The sequence below is a fragment of the Empidonax traillii genome, unplaced genomic scaffold, assembly GCF_003031625.1.
Source record: "Empidonax traillii isolate 1590-97213 ecotype Southwest subspecies unplaced genomic scaffold, ASM303162v1 scaffold1710:size70786, whole genome shotgun sequence".
In the NCBI taxonomy this organism is placed as follows: domain Eukaryota; kingdom Metazoa; phylum Chordata; class Aves; order Passeriformes; family Tyrannidae; genus Empidonax; species Empidonax traillii.
Window position 1 is genome coordinate 7469 of NW_020956903.1, and position 22757 is coordinate 30225.

A 22757-nucleotide genomic window follows, 5' to 3' on the forward strand; every position below is an offset into this window, starting at 1 on the left:
AGGGGCTCTGGAATGTGGGGATTGGGGGTGGGCGTGCTGCTCTCCTGCCTCCAAGACCGTGCTGACCGCTCTCCCACCTCCCTCAGCCGCAGAGATCTCGGCGAGCCCCGCGGCCGAGGTGCTGGAGGGGACGGCCACCACCCTGTCCTGCGACGTACCCGGCCGGGAGGGGCAGGAGCTGAACTACACGTGGTACAGGAACGGCGCGTGGCTGAAGGAGGGCACGGCCCACACCCTCCTCTTCCCCGCGGTGGCCGCCAGCGACGCCGGCTACTACTCCTGCAAGGTGACAAACAGGCAGGGCAGTGACACCGCCCAGCCCCTCAGCCTCAGCGTGACGTGTGAGTGCTCCCTGCCCCTGCCAGTGCCAACCCTCCCGGGGGCTCAGCAACCCCCCAAAGCCACGGCAAAGCCTCTTCCCCAGTGCCCCGGGTGCAGCTGGGAGGGGGGTCCAGCTCTCCCGTCCGAGTTTGCTGCAAATCCATCAATTCCTGGCCACGAGCCACGCGGGAAGGGGCCGTTAAGAGCCACTCGTGGGGCAGGACCTGCCCTCCCTGGGAAGCATCTCCCGCTAATCTGCTCCAGCCGTAAGCTCTGGGGAGGTACTGACGGAGGAGGGGGGGATAAGAACAGCTCAGGAGGTTTTGCAAGTCAGGGGGAAAATAAAACAGCCCAGGGCTTGGCTTTGCCAGGTCTGGGGTAAAAATAACCCGGTGACGCACGGGGGGAGCAGCTGGGGGTGGTGAGGGGACGTGTCCCACCCCTGGAGGTGTCCAGGGCCAGGTTGGACAGGGTTTGGAGCAGCCTGGGCTGGGGGAAGGTGTCCCTGCCCACTGGCTGAGGTTTGAGGTCCCTCCCAACCCAAAGCAGTCTGTGATTCCACGTGTGGCCACCCCACGGGAACACCCCGAGCTCAGCACCCTCTCCCGTCCCGCAGATCCCCCCCGGACCCCCACCCTGACGCTCTTCCAGGAGACCCAGGGGGGCCGGCTGGTCGTTGTCCGCTGTGCCGTGGACAGTCACCCTCCGGCCACCCTGGCCATCGACCGCGACGGCACCGTGCTGGCCACCAGCGGGGCTCAGGTGGCCCCGCCCCAGAGGTTCGGGGTCGCCGTCTCCCGCAACGCCCTGCGCCTGGAAATCCGGGCTGCGGGGCCCCGGGACAGCGGGAAGTACCGCTGCACCGCCAGCAACGCCCACGGCAACGCCAGCGCCGCCAAGGTCCTGCTCACCCGCCGTGAGTGCCGGCCCTGCCAAATTCTGGGTGGGGATGAACGCCGGGGATGTTCCTCGGGGTTGGGGGACACCCGTGGCACGGGGGGACATTGGTGCCTTGGGGTCCGTGTGGTGGCAGTGCCCTCCCCGCAGCCCTGCCCCTCCTCGTGGAGCTGGAGATGCTCCCGGGGTTTATTTTCCAAAGTACCACAAAATCAGGAACAACTTTGTCCAAACTTTTCTACCCTGTCCCCCATCCTTCAGCCCCCGGAGGTGCTCGGGGGTGTCTGGGCCCACAGGGATCCCTGCTCTGTCCCCTGAACGCCCAGTCTGGATGGTTTGGGGTGACAGAAGCAGCAGAGGGAGAGAAAAGCCCCCCAAACCCATGTCCAAGAGGAACATCCCTCAGGATGCCAGAAAACCCCAAAATAGACCTCAAGGTCCAATCCCAGAGAAACCAACCCCGGGTTTGGGTGTCCCAGAGGGGAGTTGGGCTCCATTAGAAGTGGCCAGGATGCCACCAGCCCAATCTGTCACCTGCCAGAGGGCTGAGGGCACCGGGTCTGTCCCAGGAGCAGCTCAGGATGAACCGGGATGTCCTGGTTGAACCTGGCACTTGAAGAGAGTTGGGAAGGGTTGGGAAAGGCCCCGTTTGCCTGGCAGAGAGCTGGGGTGGAGATATCCAGTGTCCCCAGGGAATGCCACCCAGTGAAGACCCACAGATCCCACGGGCTCCAGAGCAAGAGGGGGCTCAGGGAAGCTGAGGGGGGTGGGTTTTAGCCGGCTGGAGCCGTGGGAAAGGTGGAGGTCTGCATCAGGGATTTCCCTCCCTCCCTCTCTCGCATCCCTCTCCCTCCCTCCTCCAGCCGCAGAGCTCCTGATCCAACCCTCGGCGGAGGTGCCGGAGGGGACCGCGGTCACCCTGACCTGCGTGGGGCCGGGGGACACGGCGGGGGAGCCCCTCTACACGTGGTACAGGAACGGGAAGAGGCTGCGGGAGGGCCCGGCCCCGACCCTGCGCTTCCCCTCCGTCCGCGGGGACGACGCCGGCGCCTTCCAGTGCCGGGTCCGGGGCACCAACAGCAGCGACGCCTCGGGGGTCGTCCCGCTCCGGGTGCTCTGTGAGTGCTGCCGGGGGCTCCCGGCGCTGCCAGCGGGTCCTGGGGCTGGGCTGGGGGGTCCTCCGCTGCTCCCGCCCCTGGGGTTCCCCCCTCTCCGCCGAACGCAACCAGGGAGCTCTCGGGCAGGAATGTGGAGAGGGTGGAAAACTCCCTCTGGTGGGTAAATCTGTGAATCTGGGGGAGGAGAAGTTTGGGGACATCCCAAATTCCTGGGACTCAAAGAGTTTTAATAGCAATTAATATTTTCAGTACGACAAATGATCAGGGAACCATGAATGGTTTGGGTGGGAAGGGATATTAGGTCCCACCCAGTTCCACCCCGTGCCGTGGGCAGGGACACCTTCCCTCTGCTATCCCAAGCCCCATCCAACCTGGATGCCCAAGAGCTGCTCACGTGGCACTGGGAAGCAGCAAGCCCTTGGGTTCTGGGGGTTCTCCAGACCCCCGAGCATCCAGAATCTTCTCCCCAGTGGTTTTTCGCCCCCTCAGACCCCCCGAGGCCGCCGGTGCTGAGCTCCTTCGTGCAGACGCGGGGCGGGCGCCTGGGGATCATCCAGTGCTCCGTGGAGAGCGACCCCGAGGCCAACCTGACCCTGCACAGAGGGGACACACTGCTGGCCTGCACCGGGGGCTGCCCCCCCGCCCCCAGGGTCAGAGTGACCCCCTCCTACAACAGCCTGAGGGTGGAGATCCAGGACGTGGTGCTGGAGGACGAGGGCACCTACGTGTGCCAGGCCGGGAACGAGCAGGGAAGCGCCAGAGCCGCCCTGGAGTTCAGGGCTGACAGTGAGTGGGGAGCAGGGACCGGGGACAGGAGGGAGGGGGATGGAGGCCACGCGTCCCCATGGCATCTGGGAACACCCTGGGAGAGGGGAGCCTGCAGAGGGAATGGCAGGGAAGGGGATGAGCCATGGGGAGGGTGGTGGAGGGATGGGAGGGGCAGAATTAAGGCACGTGCCCGTGGAATTCAGGTGTCCAACAGCTTCTGCCTCCACAAAACTGTCATCAGTGGGACCTTTGGGGCAGGGGTGGAGTGGGTGAGTGCATTTAAAGTGGGAGCTACCAACCACTCCTGGTGGGTTTGGAGGCCACAGCAATGGTTCCAGCTCCTGGTGGGGATTCCCTGCCTGTGTGTGACAGGGACTTTGCCCAAAACGTGGCTGAGGGAGTTCCCACAGGCCCCCTCCTGCAAGTACCTCATCCTTGGGCTGGTGGCACCCCACTGCCAGGCTCAGAGCTGTCCCTGTCACAGCACTGCAGGATCAGCTGGAATTTGCCTTCTGGAGTGGCCACAATGTCCCTTGGTGACACAACCCCACTGGTGACATCACCCTGGGCTGGCTGGCTCTGGGGGGGTTGTTCACCCCAACACTGATGCTGGACACCATTTCCCACCCCAGCCGCCACCGTCACCGTGTCCCCGTCACCCCGCGTGCTGGAGGGTGACAGTGCCAACCTCACCTGCCACCTGAGCAGCGACTCCCCGGCCGTGCCCAACGTCACCTGGTACCACAACGGGCAGTGGGTGGCCGAGGGCCCCACGCTGGTGCTGGGCCGCGTGGCCAGCGTGGATTCGGGGCTGTACCGGTGCAGGGCCAGCGCCGGGGGCCGCACCAGGAGCTCCCCCGACGTGCTCCTGGATGTGCTGTGTACGTATGGGATCCCCCCCCGGCACCCCCAGCCCGCTGCTGGGGGATGTGGATCACCTGGACACTGCACCATCTGTAGATTAGGGTGCTTTCCTTCTCCCAGGGAAGCCGTGGGAGCAGCCTGGGACAGTGGGAGGTGTCCCTGCCCGTGGCAGGGGGTGGGACAGGGTGGGATTTAAGGGCCCTCCCAACCTAAGCCGTTCCATGATTCCATGAATGGACTTGTGCCCAGGAAGGGGTGCCCAGCTCGGCTCTCACGTGTGGCACAGCCCAGGCCCTGGGCAGAGCCGATGTGGGCACATTTGGGGGTTTCTGGGCACAGATCTGTGTCCTGGGATTCCTCCCATGGGCATCTGTCCTTCTGGGCCACTGCATGCAGTGACTGTGCATCCCATAGAGCAGGAGTGTCCTCACTGTGGCGTGGCATGGGATCCCTTTCCCTTATTTCCCTTCCCCTTATTTCCCTTTCCCTTATTTCCCCTTCCCCTCTACTTTTTAACGTTTCCCTTTCCCCTTTCCCTTTTCTTTCTTTTCTTCTTTTGCCTTTCCTTTTTCCCTTTTCCTTCTCCCCTTTTTTTTCCCTTTTTTTCCCTTTTTTCCCTTTTTTTCCCTTTTTTCCCCCCTTTTTAATCCCTTCCCTTCCCTCCCCTCCCCGGGGCTGTGGCTGCGGGCGGGGCTCCCAGTCCCGGGGGGATGGTGGCTCAGGCCGTTCCCCCCCACAGACCCCCCTCGGGAGCCGCTCCTGCGGGCGTTCCTGGAGGCTGAGCGGGGCCGCCTGGCCGTGCTGGAGTGCTCGGTGGGCAGCAACCCCCCCGCCCGGCTGGCGCTGCTGCGGGGCCCGGAGCTGGTGGCCACGGGCGAGGGCGGGAGCAGCCCCCGGGTGCGCGTCAAGGCTGCCCCCAACTCCCTGCGCGTGGAGATCCGCGAGGTGACCCCGGCGGACGACGGGAGCTACCGGTGCTCGGCCACCAACGGGCTCGGCACTGCCGAGACGGGGCTGTACCTGCGTGTGCAGGGTGAGCTCCGGGATCGGGGGCACTTCCCACGGGAACGGCCACGTGGGAACCGTCTGCGCTCACACCCGGGGCCACCAAGTCCCACCCAGCAACACCAGATCCCACCCAGGGCCACCAGATCCCACTCACAGCTATCAGATCCCATCCAGTGCCATCAGACCCCACATAGCAGCACCAGATCCCACTCATTGTCATCAGATCCCACCCAGATCCCACTCACAGCTATCAGATCCCAACCAGAGCCACCAGACCCCACCCAGGCTCCAGCTGCTGCTCTGGAGGCCCGGGTCATCCCCTTCCCTAATTCCAACACCTCAGCCACAGTGACTGGGGGACACACCAAGGGGGACAGGGAGCCCCAGTGCCACCCCAGGGCTGTGCCAGCTGCCGGGACAGAGCAGGAGCATCCCACCCCACAGGGGGGTGTGGAGTGATGAGGGGACAGCTGGAGGTGACGAGGGGACAGCGGCAGTGCCAGCTCTGCCCCGGTCCCTCTGAGCTGGCCCCGTGTGTGTCCCCGCCCCAGCTGCCCGAGTCCTGGTGTCACCGTCCTCGGAGGTGCTGGAAGGAGACAACGTGTCCCTGACGTGCCAGGTGCCCGGAGAGCCGCCGGGTGACACCGTCTACTCCTGGTACAAGGACAGCGAGCGGCTGCAGGAGAGCCCGGGCAGTGTCCTGGAGCTGCCCCGTGTCACTAGCGCTGCCACCGGCTCCTACCACTGCCGGGCCCGCAGCCCCGTGGGGACCAGCGCGTCGCCTGCTGTCACCCTGCGCGTGTCCTGTGAGTGGCACACCCCGGGGAGCCGGGAGGGGAACGGGGGAGGGGGAATGGGGACGGTGGGGCGGGGATGGGAGGGGGATAGTGCTGGGGTGGGATGGAGCAGGATGGCGATAGGGTGGGATGGTGCCAGGGGGATGGTGCCGGGGGTAGAGTGGTGCTGACGGGATGGTGCTGACGGGATGGTGCTGACGGGATGGTGCTGATGGGATGGTGCTGATGGGATGGTGCTGTGCTGTGCTGGTCCTGATGGGATAGTGCCAATGGGATGGTTCCAGGGTGGGATGGCACTGGGATGGGATGGTGCCAATGGGATGGTGCTGGGATAGGATAGTGCTAGAGTGGGATGGCACTGGGATGGGAGGCTGCCAATGGGATGGCACTGGGATGGATACTGGCCCCAAGATGGGGCCTGGGGCTCTCTGGGTGCAGCCCCAGGGTCTGCTCACCCTCCGTGTCCCCCCGGCCCGGGCAGACCCCCCACGGGCGCCGGTGCTGAGCACCTTCGTGGAGCCCCCGCCGGGGCAGGCTGGGGTCCTGCAGTGCTCCGTGGACAGTGTCCCCCAGGCACAGCTGGCCCTCTTCAAGGACGGGGCTTTGGTGGCCTCCACGGCGCTGTCACAGCCCCACCCCGGGCCACGGCTCAGTGTCACCCGGGCCACCAACGCCCTGCGGGTGCAGTTCCACCCCGTGCTGCTGCAGGACGAGGGGCGGTACCTCTGCGTGGCCACCAACGCCCACGGCAACGCCAGCGCCACTGGCAACTTCACAGCGGGCAGTGAGTCGGGGATGGCGCAGGAAGGGGATGGAGCTCTGCAGGCAGCGGGGGGAGCCAGGGAATTCGGGGGTTTTGGTGAAGAGGTGAAGGCAGGCGCTGCTGGAGGATGCTCATGGGGAAGGGGGGGCGGAGAGGAGCTGGAACAGGGCGGACAGGATGGAAACAGAAGAAAAGGGGCAAAATCCACCTTTGTGGGGACAGAGTGCTGTGCTGGAGGTGTTCCCAGAGAGTTGCATGCGTGCCCCACACCTGACAGAGGAGACACAGCTGCTCCTGGGGCTGATGCCAAGTGTGGCCCCGCCCTGTCCATCCATGACACCGTCCTGGCTGTGGTCACAGAGCCAGCATCACCCAGGGGTCATGGAATCAGCTTTGGCTGGGGGGCACCTTAAAGCCCACCTATTCCACCCCCTGCCATGGCCAGGGACACCTCCCACCAGCTCCGGTTGCTCCAAACCCCGTCCAACCTGCCTTTGGGCGCTTCCAGGGATGGAGCATCCATAGGAAGATCCGCAGGAGCACCCTGGGAACGGCGCCAGCCGCGCTCGCCGCGGGGACTGTCCCCACCTTTTACTGTCCTGTCACTCTCTGAGCTTTCCTGTCGGCAAAGGGGGGCTCAGCGCCACCTCCCTTCCCTTGCAGTGGTCCGGGTGTGGATCCTGCCGGCCCCGGAGGTGCGGGAAGGCGGCAGTGCCACCCTCACCTGCGCGGTGGCGGGCGGGGCCGAGGAGGTGTTGAGCTACTCGTGGTACAGGAACGGGCTGTGGCTGCGCAGCGGCCCCTCCCCAGCCCTCACCCTGCCCCGGCTCTCCGCCTCCGACAGCGGCTCCTACCACTGCTCCGTCCGGACCCCCGTCAGCAACCGCAGCGCCGCCCCCGCCCCCCTCAGCGTCCTCTGTGAGTGCCGGGGCTGAGGGGGCTCCATGTTGTGGGGGCACGGCCAGGGCTGGGACCTCGGGGTGTCACCTGTCCCTTCTCGGGCCCCTTGGCTGGAGAGATGGGGCACAGCAAGGCCCTGGCTCAGTTTTGAGTTTGAGCTTAGTTTTCCACGAAAATCAGTCTTTGTCCCAGGGGATAACTAAGCCGAGCTTTACACCCCAGTCCTGCTCACCAGCCTGGAGAAAAGGAGGCTCAGGGGGGACCTTCTGGCTCTGCAATCCCTGACAGGAGGGGGGAGCTCTGGGGGGGGTTCGGGCTCTGCTCCCAGGGAACAGGGACAGGAGGAGAGGGAACGGCCTCCAGCTGTGCCAGGGGAGAGTAAGGTTGGATATGGGGAAATTGCTCCTGGAATTCCTCCTGTCCAGCCCTGGCACAGCTGCCCAGGGCAGGAGGGAGTCCCCATCCCCGGGGGGATTTAAAATCCCTCTGGATGTGACACTTGGGGACACGGTCAGGGGTGGCCTGGGCAGTGCTGGGGAAACCCGGTGTGCTCAGAGGACTTTTCCAACCCAAACAATTCCATGATTGTCCTATGGTCCATCTCTTCTCCTCCCCTGTTTCCACCCCGCAGATTCCCCCAGGAACCTGCAGGTGAAATCCTTCGTGGAGAGTAGCGAGGGCACAGCCATCATCCTGCTCTGCTCCGTGGACAGCAACCCCCTGGCGCAGCTCACCCTGCTCAGGGGGGGGCAGCCGGTGGCCTCCAGTCCCCCTCGGGGAGGGGACACCCCCCGGCAGGGCACCCAGGTGTCCCCCTCTCCCAACACGCTGAGGTTGGAGCTCCGGGAAGCATCCGAGGAGGACGAGGGCGAGTACGAGTGCCAGGCACGGAGCCCCCTCGGCAGTGCCCAAGTGTCCCTGACCCTGCGGGTGCAGGGTGAGTCGCGGGGGAGGGAGAGAAAGGGGTTGGCACCCCTCCAGTGGGTTGGGTGGGCGTCAAGGGGAGAGGGAAAGGGGATGGGAACCTCCTAGATGGTTGGGGTGGGCATCCAGAGGTGCAGCCATCGGGAAAACCCAATATCAGGGGGGTCCAGAGTGGCGCAGGGCTGGTGGGGTCCTGCTGGCCACTTGGGTGGGCACCCACCCTGAGCGCCCATCCTGTTCCCCCGCCGCTCTGGACTGGGGGTGGAGGCTTTGGAGTGAAAACGTTGCTGCTGGTCACTGCCCACTCCTCCCCCCGCAGCCGCCAGGGTGGTCATACGACCCTCCGCCGAGGTCCCCGAGGGGACGGAGGTGACACTGACGTGCCAGGACCCCCACGCCCCCCCGGGGACCCTGTACACGTGGTTCAGGAACGGGCAGTGGGTGTCGGAGGGACTCGGTGCCTCCCTCGGGCTCCGCGGCCGCCGCTCCGACGCGGGGCTCTACTCCTGCCAGGCGGGCAGGGGGCACCGGGCCCCCCCCGCCGCCCTCAGGGTGCTCTGTGAGTGACGGGGACCGTTTTCGGGGGTGGGGGGTGACACTGCGGGTCCTACCAGCACACGGGACCCCCGCAGGGGTGCCGCTGGCCGGTCTGTGTCGCCACCTGGTGACATCCCACGACACGCCGCCACAGCACAGCCCCTCCCTCGGGGAGTGGGAGGGCCCCGGTGTTGCCGGGCATCGCGCCCCCTCCCCCGTCACTTGTCACCCCCCAGCCCCCTCTGGCTGATCCCGTGCCACCGGCGGGCCGAGGGGGCGACACGCGCTGTCCTTGTCGCTGCAGATGCCCCCCAGGAGCCCACCTTCACCTCCCTGGTGGACCCGCGGGGGGGGCGACAGGCCGTCCTGCTCTGCTCCGTCGACAGCTTCCCCCCCTCGGACATCGCCGTGAGCCGGGGGCCCGGGCAGCCCCCCCTGGCCTCCACCCGCGGCCCCTCCGACCCCCGCTTCGACGTTCAGGCCACCCCCAACTCGCTGCGGGTGGGGCTGGGGGCGCTGGCGCTGCGGGACGCGGGGCTCTACGTGTGCTCGGCCAACAACAGCCACGGCTCCGCGGCCGCGGCCCTGCGGCTCCCCGGGGCAGGTGAGGGGGCCCAGAGCCCCGGGGGGGGTCCCGGGGGTGCCCCGGTGCGAACGGGGCTCTCGGAGCCCTCGGGGGGGGATTCGGGGATGGTGTCCTGGGCATTCCCTGACTCCTCAGCCTCTCTCCTGCCCCGCAGGGGTCACGGTCATGGTGGAGCCGTCACCAGAAGTGCCCGAGGGCGGCAGAGCCACCATGACCTGCTCGGTGCCCCCTTGGTGGGGCGAAGGTGCCAACTACACGTGGCACAGGGACGGGCGGTGGTTGCGGGAGGGACCGTCCCCCTCCCTCGTCCTGCCCCGCGTCTCCAGCGCCGACTCCGGCTCCTACGGCTGCCAGGCCAGCGGGGCCTGGGGGACTGCCAGCTCGGCCCCCCTCGGCCTCAGCGTCCTCTGTGAGTGCCCCCAGCCCGGTGTCACACGTGTCCCCTGAACGTGGGCGAGGGACCGTCCTCCTCTTCCTCCTCCTCTTCCTGCCCTGCTCCTCTCCCTTTGGTCCCGGGGAAGGTTTTTTCAAGGACTGGCCCCTCTGAAGTCAGATTTGGAGCCGAGATTGGGGGATCCTCCAGTTAGGGGGGGTGAGGGGCTGGAGAGCGTGGAAAGCCACCAGCCCTGGTATGAGTGGGATGGGGATGATCCAGGCTGGAGAAGGGATGAGTTAGGCAGCCCTTGCTGACCCAGGGAACAGGACGTGGGTTTTTTTCCTAGGACTGACCCCTCGAAAGACAAATTTGGAGCCGAAGAGCTCCAAGTCAAGGGAATTCTCCAGCCGAGAGGGGGAGCAAGGGGCTGGGCAGGGTGTGAATCTGCCAGCCCTGGATGATCCAGGCTGGAGGAGGGATGCACTACTCAACCCCAGAGAAGGGTACATCGGGTGTTTTTCCAAAACTGATCCCTCAAAAGTCAGACTTGGAGCCAAGGGGGGATTCTCCAGCTTGGGGGAAGAGAAGGGCTGGAGAGTACGGGAAGCCACCAGCCCCAGGATGGGTGGGATGGGGCTGATCCAGGCTGGAGGAGGGGTGTGTTTAGCAGCCTTTTCGGTGACTGTCCAGGCCTGCGTGGGGGTTCCCACGCCATGACCCGCTGACACCCCACCTCTGCCCCCCCAGACCCCCCCCGGGACGTGTCGGTCAGCACCTTCCTGGAGAACCGCAGCGGGCGGGCGGGCATCGTGTTGTGCAGGGCCGACAGCCACCCGCCCTCCTCCCTGGCCCTGCTGCACCAGGGCCGGCTCCTGGCCTCCAGCCCGGCCCCCCCCGCCATCCCGGGGGTCCGCGGGGCTCCCTCTCACAACGCCCTGCGGGTGGAGCTGGGGCCGCTGGGCCCGGGGGCCGCCGGGCTCTACCTCTGCGTGGCCACCAACGCCCTGGGCAACGCCACGGCCAGCGCCCACTTCGACGTGAACAGTGAGTGGGAGGGACCCTGGGGGCTGGGGGGGGCTGGGTTCTGTGCGAGGGCCGAAAACAGCGCTCGTGGAAGCAGCAGACGGAGCTGGGTGCTGAGGATGGTCCAACAGGAGGGAGGAGGAGTCGGCTCGGGGTCAGCCAACAGCAGAACGTGGGGGTGCTGCTTGTGGCTGTGCTGGGGACACCCCCTGTGCCCAGGGGACACTGATCCTCCTGAGGGGGCACCCAGCATTGTGCCAGCCTGCCCGACCCTCAGGGCAGGGGACAGTGAGGTGTGCAGGGACAGCCAGGAGCAGCGGGGCCCCAGGGGGGTCCCAGTGGGGTCCCAGCAGGGAGCCAGTCACCCCCACACACACACATGTCCTCACCCCAAAGACTGGCTGTCCCTACCCCTGGGGACCTGACAGTGGCACCACGCCTCCATCTGCATTCGGCTGTCCCAGACACCACCCCAGGGTCCCCTTCACCCCTCGGGGGGCACCCCAAGGTCTGGGGGAGTCCCATGTACACTGACACCCTGCTGTGGGGATGTGCCCACAGCCCTCACCCACCTGCTGACCTTCACCGTCCTGGCTGGGTTGCTCCTGGCCCTCATCTGTGTGGCCACCCTGGGCCTCCTGGCTGTGAAGATTTGGCCCAGGTAACGTCCTGACTGGGGTAGAGGGGGGGACAGGGACCTCAGGGTGAGGGGACAGGGAACCAAGGGGGACACAGGAACCCTGACATCAGGACAGGGCCCCCAGTGTTGGAGCAGGTACCCCAGGGTGGGAGGACAGGAACCCCAGGGTGGCACAGGGACGCTGGGATCAGGGGACATGAACCCTGGGGTGGGAGAACAGGGATCTCGGAGTGGCACAGGGACCCTGGCATCAGCACAGGGACCCCAATGTCAGGGCAGGCACCCCGGGGTGAGGGGACAGGCACCCTCGGGGCAGCAGGGCTGGCAGCTCCCTGTCCTCCCCTCCAGGATCAGGAGGTTTCAGGGCTGGTCGGGTGCTGAGGACACCTTGGAGCTGAGGAGCAAACAGGAGCCAGCACAGGTAAGGAGGGACCTTGGAGGAGCCAGCTCTGAGGGCCCCCCACCCTGAGCTTCTGGGGGGCTCCTGAAGGGGTCCCCAGTGCAGGGAAGGGGATGTGGGTCTGGGATCTGACCCAACCAGGCTGCTCCAGGTGCCACCACAGCCTTGGTGTCACTGCCAGAGCCAGGGAAGGGGTGGGAGGGGCAGAGCCTTGTGAGGACCCAAAATACCACTCCCAGGCTCATCCTAGAGGGTCTCCACAGCACAGACAGTGCTGACCCCTCTGGGGGTGCTCTGGGTGCTCTCCTGGCCCTACTATGGATGGGGGGTCCCAGCCAATCCCAACCTTTCCCAGGTGGATGGAACGTCTTAACCTGGTGGCTCTTGGACTCAGGACCATCTGTGGCAGCTGGTGCTGGAAATTCACAGTCCTGGCCTGGCTGGATCTAGGCAGCCCCCATCCTGGGGAACCCCCCCGGTCCCATTCCAGCCCCTGCTATCCCCACCGTGCCCCTCATCCCTCCCTGCTGGATGTTGTTCTCACGCCGGGCGTGGTTTGGGCTCGCCACGTCACGCACCAGGCTGTGTAAGCTGTGACTGCTCAGAGCTGTGAAATCCTGGAAAAACAATAAAGCCAAATCTCCCAGTGCTGGTACAAGCCTGGGGACATCCTCTCCACAGTCACTGCCTGTCCCCACAGCAAAGCCACCATCCGGGGTACTGCCCATCCAGGGCAGGTGGGACACGGGGGCCGTGCTGCTCGGAGACAGCCCGGGCTCACGGCACCCCTTTCCCTGCCATCCCTCCTGGAGGCCCTTCGGAGAGGAGGGCAGAGCTGTCTCCAGGCCACGCGTGTCCCCTCGGTGCCTGGGCAGGGGTGGGGGACAGGAGGAGTCGGGGCGGGGGCTCCTCTTGCCGGATCGCAGCCCCCCGGGGCAGGGGCTGGGCCGTGTCGCCTCCCGATCCGCGGCCATTAGAGGTCACTCTGCGGCCACCTCACCACCAGACCCGGCCTCGGACGCGGGTCTGAGGCCGGACGGGGCTTCCGAGCGTGGAAATGGAGCTTCCCGAGCACGGCCGGGGGGGGGCTCAGGGCTGAGGGGGAGAGGCTGAGGGGCTTGATGCTCACGTGGATGCTTAATCCCCTCTTATCCACCTGCTCTGATGCTCCTGTTTCTGTACCAAAGCAGGATGCTGCTGTTCCCGGGGGTTGTCCCCATCTTTGTCACCATCCTTGCCCCCATTCCTGTCGCTGTCCCCATTTTCTGTCCTCATCTCCATCCCCATTCCCATTCCTATCCCTGTCCCCATCTCCATTCCCGACTCCAGCCCCATCCCCTTCCCCACCCCATCTTCATATGTATCCAAATCCACATCCCCATTCCCATTCCCGTCCCCATCCCTGTCCCTCACCCACAGGCAGCGTGGCAGGGTGGTGACAGAGTGACATGCAGGGTGGCAAGGTGGCAACAGGACGGTAGGAGGGTGGCGGCAGGGTGGTGGCAAGGTCGCGGGCAGGGTGACAGGCAGGGTGGCGGCACGGAGGTGGCAGGGTGACATCAGCCCTCCCCTCGTCCCTCCTCGCCGAGATCCCCCCGAGCGTGAGGGGCGCGGAGGTCAAACCTCGTCACCTGCTGCTCCCGCTGAGCCCGGCTGGAGCCGGCCCGACCTGGCAGCTCCCTCCCTGCGGCTGGAAATCACCTTTCCGAGGTACCTCGGCGGCAGAGCCTTCACCCCCCGTGCCACGACCCCGCGTCCTCCTGCGCCACCTGCGCCCCCCGGAGCCCCGGGCTCGGCGTGGGGCCCCCGCACATCCAGCCGCCCCCTCCCGCCCCTCCCGGCCCGCAGCTCTCCAGTTCCGGAGCTCCAGCTGACTCCGCGGGCTCAGGGCAGATGTTGGCGGCTGGCACACACGCGTGGGCCCCCGTGAGCCGGGCGGGGCCCCATTCCAGCTCTTCCCAGCAGATCGGCTGGTGCAGCCTGGGCCCGGGGGGCACTGGGAAGGCCGTGTGGGGATGGGCCCACCACTCCCAGGGCCTGCATCCACCCTGGAGCACGAGCAGGATGGAGAGAGGCAGGAATGGGGCAGAGCCGAGGGGTTGTTCCTGCCATCCTAAACCTCTGCCGACGCCCCCGGAGGGGCTGGGAGAGGTGGGGAGCAGCGAGGGGCAGGGATGGGGGTGCCCGGGTGCCTTAATCCACCCCGGGGCTGCAGGAACGCCCCTGCGCCGGGCGCGGGCGCGCAGCCAGCGATTACCTCCGGGCCCTCTGAGCTCCTTCTCCTCCTTCCCTTCTGGAGCAACACACATTAAGCCAAATCCTCCCGTCACATGGTTTAAAGGCAGAGCGAGGGAATAAGGGCAGGTCAGGAGGTGAACTGGAGGCCACGGATTTGCCACCGGGCAGAGGACCGGGCAGAAACGTGCTCGGCGTTTCCCCGTGGATTGAGGGAGTGCGCGCCGTGATTCGCTGTGCCCGTAATCCCGGGGCCGGCAGCGCGCCCGGCGCTGGCACCGGCGCTGAGCGCGGGGCACGCGTGGGGCCGGGATCGCCGCCCTCGCTCCACGCGGGCACCGCCGGGCACGATGGGGCTGGCGGCTCCCGCCAGGGCTGCCACCACCGGCCTGCCGGGCTCGAAGGGCTCCCTCGCTCGGGGAACGAGCCCAGCCGCTCCGTGACAGAGGTGGTGTGGTGTCCCCGTGCGGGTGGGACCCCCTGTGAGTGGGGTGTCCCCGGGCAGGTGTGACCCTGTGACCCCTCGTGAGCGGTGTCCCCCCGCAGGTGGGACCCCCTCGTCCCCTCAGCTCCGTGGTGGGACCTGCTCGAGCTCACTGGGGAGGAATGAGGGGGTTCTGCCCAGACAAGACGAGGCAACACCGTTGTGCCTCCCTTGAGGTGTTCCTGCACTGCCCAACATTCACCCCTAAACCGTTGGCAGCAAAAACCCCCACCCCGAGCCAGGGCCCTCCCCAGCCCGCCCCAGGGTGTCCCCAGCAGTGTCCCCTCTCTGTCCCCCAGGGGAGCTTTAGTGCCCCACGTAACACCCGCTAAATCCATCCCTCTTCTCCTCCCGCCGTCACGGCTGATCCGGGGGCGACCGTGAGCTGGTGACGGCACAGCTCGGTGGCTGCGGTGGGACCCCGTGCAGGGACCCCCCCGACACTCCTGCTGGGGCCTGAGGCCGCGGGGATGGGCACAGGCCGAGGCACCTCCTGCCCTGTCCCCTGTCACAGCCGCTGCCCCACACGTGGCTGCCTCCCGTGGCAGCGCTCCTGCGGGGGTATCTCACCCACACTCGGGGACGGGGGGGGGGCGGTGGCTCCCTGAGCCCCACAGACACTCCCCTCGCCCACGCCAGACCCCCCGTGCCGTGGGAAGCAGGAGGAAGTCCGGGCTCTGCCCTCCTCTGGCCGTGAGGGTGGGCTGGGTCCTGCCCGGCCCCCCGGCCCCCCCTCCCCTCTTCTTTGCCCATCGCCCCAAAACCCACGGGAGTCTGCCCCATGGGGGTGCTGGAGCACCCCCAGCCCCAGCCCTGCCTGAACGCCGCGGGGGTCCCACTGCTCCTCCCGAGAGCACAGGAGGTTCATGGGGGTCCCTCGGGGCCCGTCTTGTCCTCCTCGTGTCCCCTCTCGGGGACCCCCAGCCCCGAAGGGGCGGCACCAGTGACCCAGCAGCGGGGAGCAGAGGGGGCTGCAGCCCCCCAGCCTCCCACGGCTCCTGTGAGCACCCGAGGGTGAACTGAGGCGCCGGTAACGGTACCTGTGGTTGAGGGGCTGTCGGGGGACACACCCAAGGCATCCCACCCCCATCCCCAGACCAGGATCTGGGGGGTGCCTGGAGCTGGGATCCCTGAAGGGAACACCCCAGGAGCCGGGATCACAGAGATGAGGAGGAGCAGGGGATCCCAGAAGTCGGGAGACTGGGAGAAAGGAGCCCAGGAGCAGAATCCCAGAAGTGGGGATGCTAAAGGAGGAGATTCCAGAAGTGGTGGTAAAAGAGAAAATTCCAGGAGCAAGACCCCAAGAGTAGGATCTGATGAGCAGAGAAGATCCCTGGAGCAGGATCCTGGAAGCAGGATCCCAGGAGCAGGGGTGACAGAGTAGATCCCAGAAGCAGGATTCCAGGACTGGGATCCCAAATGCCAGAGGAGGAGATCCCAGGAGGGGGATCCCAGGAGTGGGGATAGTAAAGGAGTAGATCCTTGGGAATGAGAAGCGATCCGGGGTGCCCTTACCCGCGCCCCACGCGCGGAGGTGGCCTCGCCGCTGCGGACCCGTTTGGTGTGGGGACCCGCGGGGTGCAGGCGCTGTGTGGGTCCCCCCGGTGCGGGCGGGTTCGGCCATGGGTGGGGTGTCGGGGTGGCCGTGCCGGGGGGGCTGCGGTCCCGGGGCCCCCTGATTTCGTTTGATTTCGCTTAATTTCGTTTGATTTCGTTTTATCAGAGCGGGCGCGGCGGGGTCGGGCGGGCTGGGCCAGGAGGAGCGCGCCCACCCCGGGGAGAGCCCCGGGGCCGTGGGAGCGGTCACGGCACGGGCTAGGGTGTCCCACACCCGTGGAGGGGTGTCCCCCGCCCGCCCGATCCCGGACCCCCCCAGGCTCCCCGTGACCGCCCGCTCCGCCAATGAAAACGGCGCTGCCAGGGGCCCGTGGGGGGCCCATCTGGGCTGGGTACCCACGGGGGTGTCCCCGAGGACGGTCCCGGGGAGGAAATCCACGCAGGGCCGTGGCGAAAGGCACGGCAGCGCTGCCGAGGAGACACCCGCTGCCCAGCAGGGACCCTGCACCCAGCCCACGCACACCCACCCGCACTCGGGCACGATAACACGGTGTCCATGCACACCCACCCGTGGCTGTGCGCGGGCTCGGCCACCCTGATCGCTCTAAAAACAACCCACCCACCCAAAGCAGCCACCCACGGGAAGGAAGGGAGCCTTGCCCGGTCCCACCGTGCCCACGGGTGGCTGCCCCGTGTCCGTGTGTCCGTGCACACTCACACCGGGGCCGGACACAGTTCCACCGCACTCGTGGACATGTCCTCTGTGTCCCACACGGTCCTCCCGTGTTTTTGCACATTTCCCCGTGTCCTTACAGGATCCCCTCGTGTTTTCACGAGGCTCTCCCGTCCCGTACCCAGTCCCTCCGTGTCACTGCACGTCCCCCCATGTCCACGCCCCGTGGTTTTGCACGACTCCCTCGTGTCCGTGCACGTTTATCAGTGTCTGTCCACAGTCCCCCGTGTCTTCGGAAGGCTGTGCCGTGCCCCCGTACAGTCCCCCCGTGTTTTTGCACGGCTCCCCCGTGCCCCAACACTTTTCCCCGTGTCCATTTACAGCTCCCCGTGTCCGTGCACAGCCCTCCCGTGTATCCCCACCATTCCCCGTGCCCCCGCACAGTCCCCCCCGTGTTTTCTTTAGGCTCTTTCGTCCCCCCAGCTTCCCGAGTTCCCTCACAGTCCCCCCGTGTTTTCACTCGGCTCTCCCGTGTCCCCGCACTGTCTCCCGGCGTCCATACACAGTCCCCCCGTGTCTCTGCACAATCCCCCGTGTTTCTGCACGGCTCCTCTGCGTCCCTGCAGGTTTACCCGTGTCCGTCCACAGCCCCCTGCGTATCCACACACTCGCCCCGTGTCCGTCCACAGGTCCCCTCGTCCCCGCACAGTCCCCCCGTATCCCCGTACAATCCCCCCGTGTTTTCGCACAGTTCCCCATGTCCCCTCACAGTTCCCTCGTGCTTTCGCACGGCTCCCCCGTGTCTCCCTGTAGCCCCCCCCAGTATCCCCGCACAGTCCCCCCGTGTCCCCACACGGTCCCCCCTTGTTCCCACACGGTCCCCCCGTGTCCCCACACAGTCCCCCAGTATCCCCACACCGTCCCTCCTTATTCCCACACAGTCCCCCGTGTCCCCACACCGTCCCCCCGTGCCCACCGAGGCCCCGCACCGTTACCGGGCTCCGCCGCGCTCTCCCTGCCCGGGCCCGGCCGCGGCCTCGCTGCTCCGGCCCCGAAGACCCTCGGCGGGGCCCCCACCCGGGAGCACAGGGTCGGGCCGGGGGTCTCCCGGGGCAGCCGTTCCTTCGCGGGGAAGGGAAGGAGCAGGAGGAGAAGGAGGGTCCCCCCCGGTGCCCCCCGAGCAGCCCTTGGTGTCAGCCCAGCGGGCCGGGGTTCGCCGGGGGCGGCCGGTTCGGGGTCTGGGGAAGCTCCGGCTCCGCTCCCGGCGGACACCGCACCCCCCGCAGCCGGGCCCAGGGCCAAGCCGAGCCCACCGAGCCGAGTCGAGCCGGGCGGGCACCCGCCGGCCTGGCCTTACCTCCATCTCCGGGGGGAACGGGAGCACCGGGGGGTGCGGGCCCGGGGCGCTCCGGGCGGCGGATCAGGCTGCAAACCGGGAAAATAAAGGAATTATGTGGTTTTTTCACTCCAACACCGTCCCCGGAGCGGCGGGAAGGGGGGGATGGAGCGGGGCGGAGGCTCGGGAGGGCTCCGAGGGCTCGGCAGGGCCGGCAGCGGGGCCGGAGCGCTGGGAACGGGGATGCTCCGGGAGAGAGCGGCCGCTCCCACCTCGGGCAGGGCTTCCCTGGGCTGGATCTGCTCCACACGGCCCCGGGAGCGAGAAAAAATAGGGATACCGATAATAATAATAATAACAATAAATAATACAAATAGCACTAATAGCAATAGCACTAATACCAATCGTACTAACACCAATAGTACTACTACAAATAATAGTAACACTACTAGTGACATTAATACCACTAATATTAACACTAATTACAACAACGGTAACAACACCACCAAAACAAAACCAACAACAACAATAACGATACAATAAAAGTGGACATCTTTAAAATTATTATTATTATTATTATTATTATTATTATTTGTATTATTTTTTCTGAGGACCCAGTTCCACTCTCAGCCAGCGGAGCAGCGCGGATCCCTTCGTCTCCCCTTCCCGGCAGCGGCAGAGACGGTTCTCACCCGGCATTTCCCTTTCCCTGCTTCCACTTCCCCCGGAGAAAATCTCTTCCCGCTGTTGTTAACGCTAATCGCAGGGATAAAGGGAAAAAATAGCAGGAAGGGAGCGGGATCCGTGTGGAGGTGGCGGGGGCCGAGCAGGCACCGGGGGCCGAGCGGGTGACGAGGCCGCTTCTCTCCCGGCCGTACCGCGGCCTCAGCCGCCGCTCGGGGCCGGGGCTCGGCAGAGGGAGGATATTTCGTTCCAGCAGCTCCCTTTCGGCGGCTGTTCCCCCCTTCCCGGCGGGACCGGCCCGCAGGCCTCCCCACGCGTGACCACCGGGCATCGCCTCTGCACGGTCCGGGGGGGTTGGGGCCGCAGGGTGGGGTGGGGTGGGGTGGGGTGAGGTTATTTTTCCTGGGTTTCGTTTAAAATCCTTTGCCGGTGTCACATCCACGGCCAGGCCGGTGGTGGGGCAGAGCGGAGCCCGGCTGTGCGGCCCCGGCCCGGCCTCGCCGCAGCTCCGAGAGCGGGGACTGGGAGAAGGGACCGGGGAACGGGGAGCGGGGAACCAGCTACGGCTTCCAGAACCTACCCCGAACCGGTGGTCCCGTCCCGCCGCCCCTCTCTCGCCCCTCTGGGCCCCGCAGAACCGGGAGTGCGGGCCAGGGCTACTGGTTCTCGGCAGGGCCCGTCCTCCACGGCCCGGCTCCCCGCGCGCTCCCCGCTCGGCCTTTTTCGTTTACTTTTTTTCCTTTCGTTCCCCCCCCCCCTTTTTATATTATTCCTTTCCTCTTACTTCCTTTATTCCTATGACTTTATTTTTCCTTTTTATTTTATTTTTGCCCCTAATCTGTTTTCCCCCGCTCCACGCTGCTTCGGTTGTTCCAGGGACGGGCACAGGCCGCCACAGCCACGGACACTCGTGTCCCACGCCAGCCCAAGGCCTCGAATTCCCGGGCGCTGGCAGACTCCCGAACTGGGCACTGCCCGTCTCGGTCGGGCTCTTTCTCGGTGCACCGGGCCGGGCCCAGACCCCGGCGGGCCCCTCCACCCCGAGCGGTGCCCAGTGCCGGGCTGCGGGAGCGGCGGGGAGCGGCCGGGTGTCGGGGGGTGCGAATTCTCAGGGGCGCTTGGCTTAACAGTTAATTTACTGATTTTTAATCCACCAGCATTGCAACGGTTTCCGTTTCAGGGGATCCGGGGGGGTAACGGGGAGGGAGGGGGCCGCCCCCCCCTGCTCCGGGGACTCATCGCCACCGCTTTTCCGCCGGGTTTTGCCCCGTTACAGAGAGCTGCGAAACGGAGCCCCCCGAGGCGAGGGAGTGCCCGGGAACCCCCTCGTCCCCCGCCAGGGTCCGTCAGCCCCAGCCGGGCACCGGGAGCCGCCTTCCCCGGTCCCGGTGTCGGTGTCGCCGCCCCTGTCGGGAGCGGCTGTGCCGCTCAGCGGGGATTCCGGGGCTCCCCCGCAGCCCCATCCCGGGGAGGCGGTGGCGTAACTGGGCACCCTCGGACTACCGGGTTGCGGGGCACCGTGGGGAAGAGGGAACGGAACCCTCCGAGCCCCCGCCCGGCCCGGGGAGGGGCAGAGCGGAGGGGGATATTTTTTATTCGTTTACACCTCGACTGGCCCTTCCCCGGCCCGGCGGGGGTCCCCGTGGCTGAGCCCCCTGGGAAGGCGGCACCCCCGCCGCGGGAGCCGCAGCGGCCGCCGCGGTCGGGCAACTGCCGCTCCCGGGGCTCTTTGTTTACCAATCGGTGTCACGGAACGGGAGAGCAGGAAATTGCGTCTGTACCGGGCTGTTAATTTAAAAGCGACCCTTTCCTCCCCCCTCGGCCGCTCCCCGGCGCGGCGGGGGCTCTGCCGCCCGCTCCCGGCTCCGGCGGCGGCCGGGGATGCGCAGCCGAGCGCGGCGGCGGGGGAGGGCCGGGCCGGAGGAATAAGGACCCGGCTTCTTCCCCGGTCCCACCCCCGGCCGCTTCCTCCGCAGCTCCCTCCCCTCGGCCTCCCCTTCCCCTCCCGCTCCCCACTCCCCCTAAAATCATCCCCCCCATCTCCCGGTATTGATTTCCCCGCACGCGAATCCCAGCGCAACGCGGCGAGCACGGGCACTGGCGGCTCGGTCGCCCGCTCCCGCCGCTTCCCGCCGGGACCGGGATCGGGACCGGGACCCGCACCGGGACCGGCGCCCCATGGAAGGGCAGCGGCTGCGGCCGGAGCGCCTGAAGTTTGCCCGGAGCGAGGTGCCGCGGGAGGTGGAGCTGGGGAGGGGGCGAGGGGTGGGGGGGGGGGCTCAGCCTCCTGTCAAAGTTCTAAACTCCTTTTTCCCCCCTCGCACCCTCTCGGGACACCCCGATGGGTCCCCGCCACCCTCCCCACCGCGGTACCACCCCCGGCCGGTGGAGCGGGGAGGGGGGCGCGCTTTAAATGCCGTCCCCCCGGGTGGGAGCGGGCGAGAGGCGGGAGGCGACGGCCCCCGGCGGTCCCGGCCATGGGGGTGAGCTGGGGCGCCGAGCCCCGGGGGGGCCGTGGAGGGGCGGGGAGGGGAAGGGGTTTGGGGAAGGGGGGGCTCCCTCCCATCCCCCCCGCCTAGTCTTGCCTCCTGTCTCCCTCTCCCCGTCTCTCTCTCTCCCTCCTGATGTTTGATCCCGCCGCGGCGCCCGCAGGAATGAGCGATGGAGGGGCCGAGCCCGGCGGGAGCCCCGTGCTGCTGGCCGAGCCCGCAGCCACCGGGCGGGCCCGGGAGAAGGCGCCGACCCGGGCGGAGCTGGAGAGCGCCCTGCGTGGCGGCGGCGGAGGCGGCGGCGGCTTCAAGGACATCCCCGGAACGTCGGCGGTCAGCCCCGGCTCCTCCAAGGAGTGCGCCCCGGACACCGAGAGCCCGTCGGGGACCGGCGAGGCGGATTACTGCCGCCGCATCCTGGTGCGAGGTACGGGCAGGGTCCCCGCTCCCGGCCACCGCTCCCCGTTTCCCCCTCCGGGAGTTCCCGCTCCGAGTATGGGGAATCCCCGGCACCGCTTCCAGCGCATCCCGGGCGCTCCCGGGCGCTGCCCGGCTGCGTGCTCCGATCTCCCGGCCCCGCCGATTCCCCCGGCTCCGCTCCGTGCAGCACGGACCGGGCCCGCTGCCCCAGCCCTGCTCCGCCGGGAGCGGGCTCCGAGCGGAGCCTTGCGTGCCCGGCGGGATCCGGGGGAACAGCCGAGGGGTCACGGACCCCCGGGCCGGCCGAGCCCCGCGGGGACGCGCGGGCGGCGGGAGAGGGGGGACAGCATCGCGTTTGAAGCGATGTCGCAGGAGAAAAGCGTCACGTAGCGGCGGCGGGCGAGGGGGGGATATTTTTTTTTTTTTTTCCCTTTACGATATCCCCGGGTCGGCCGGGGCTGGGGCACGGCGGGACCCGGAGTCGCCGCGTTCCGCATCCCACATCCCGGATCCCGCCCTGTCGTCCGCACTCAGTCCCCGCCGGCCCGGGGCTCGCCGGGGCCAGTTTGCCTTGTGGCGAACCCCGAGAAGTTTGGGGTGCCTCGGTGCGGCTGCGGCAGGCGGGCGGGGACCGAGCGCCCCTCGGCTCGGGGCTCCCGCGGCTCCGGGGATGCTCAGCGGTCCCCCCGCTCCCTCTGCGGCTCCCGGAGCCCGGAGCAGCTCGGCGGCCGCTCGGCCATCAGGGCTGAGGCCTCCCGGTCCCCAGCCCAGCGCTCGGGCAGGACGGCGTGGACCGGAGCAGCGGCCGTGACCTCCCTCCTCACCGCCCCGGGGGCGGTGGGGACCGGAGCCGAGACCCGTTCGATCGCCATCCCGGGCCGGGCATCCCGGCAAACGGCCCCGCCGCTCTCCGGAGCCTCTTCCCGGCTGTCGCGATGGGTGCCTTTCACTGACAGC

At 67.4% G+C, this 22757-nt stretch overlaps 2 protein-coding genes across 2 annotated transcripts in view; both read left to right on the forward strand.

The window, feature by feature from the left end:
* Nucleotides 1-86: 86 nt before the first annotated feature.
* Nucleotides 87-21378, forward strand: LOC114070841 (sialoadhesin-like; the record flags this gene model as incomplete). The annotated part of the gene is made up of 17 exons (XM_027908432.1): nt 87-341; nt 938-1237; nt 2082-2336; nt 2826-3122; nt 3737-3985; nt 4708-5001; nt 5528-5782; nt 6255-6557; nt 7200-7454; nt 8068-8373; nt 8680-8919; nt 9202-9501; nt 9638-9892; nt 10607-10903; nt 11444-11543; nt 20168-20371; nt 20967-21378. Coding segments are annotated over 17 exons (4577 nt in total), but the record flags the coding sequence as incomplete, so codon positions are not given.
* VAX2 (ventral anterior homeobox 2) overlaps nt 21028-22757 on the forward strand; it is a 19647-nt gene continuing 17917 nt past the window's right edge. Inside the window, exons 1-2 of the mRNA XM_027908433.1 lie at nt 21028-21120; nt 21544-21807. Coding sequence (XP_027764234.1) covers nt 21546-21807 — 262 coding nt within the window. The 5' untranslated portion in view covers nt 21028-21120; nt 21544-21545. The remainder of the gene's footprint in view (nt 21121-21543; nt 21808-22757) is intronic.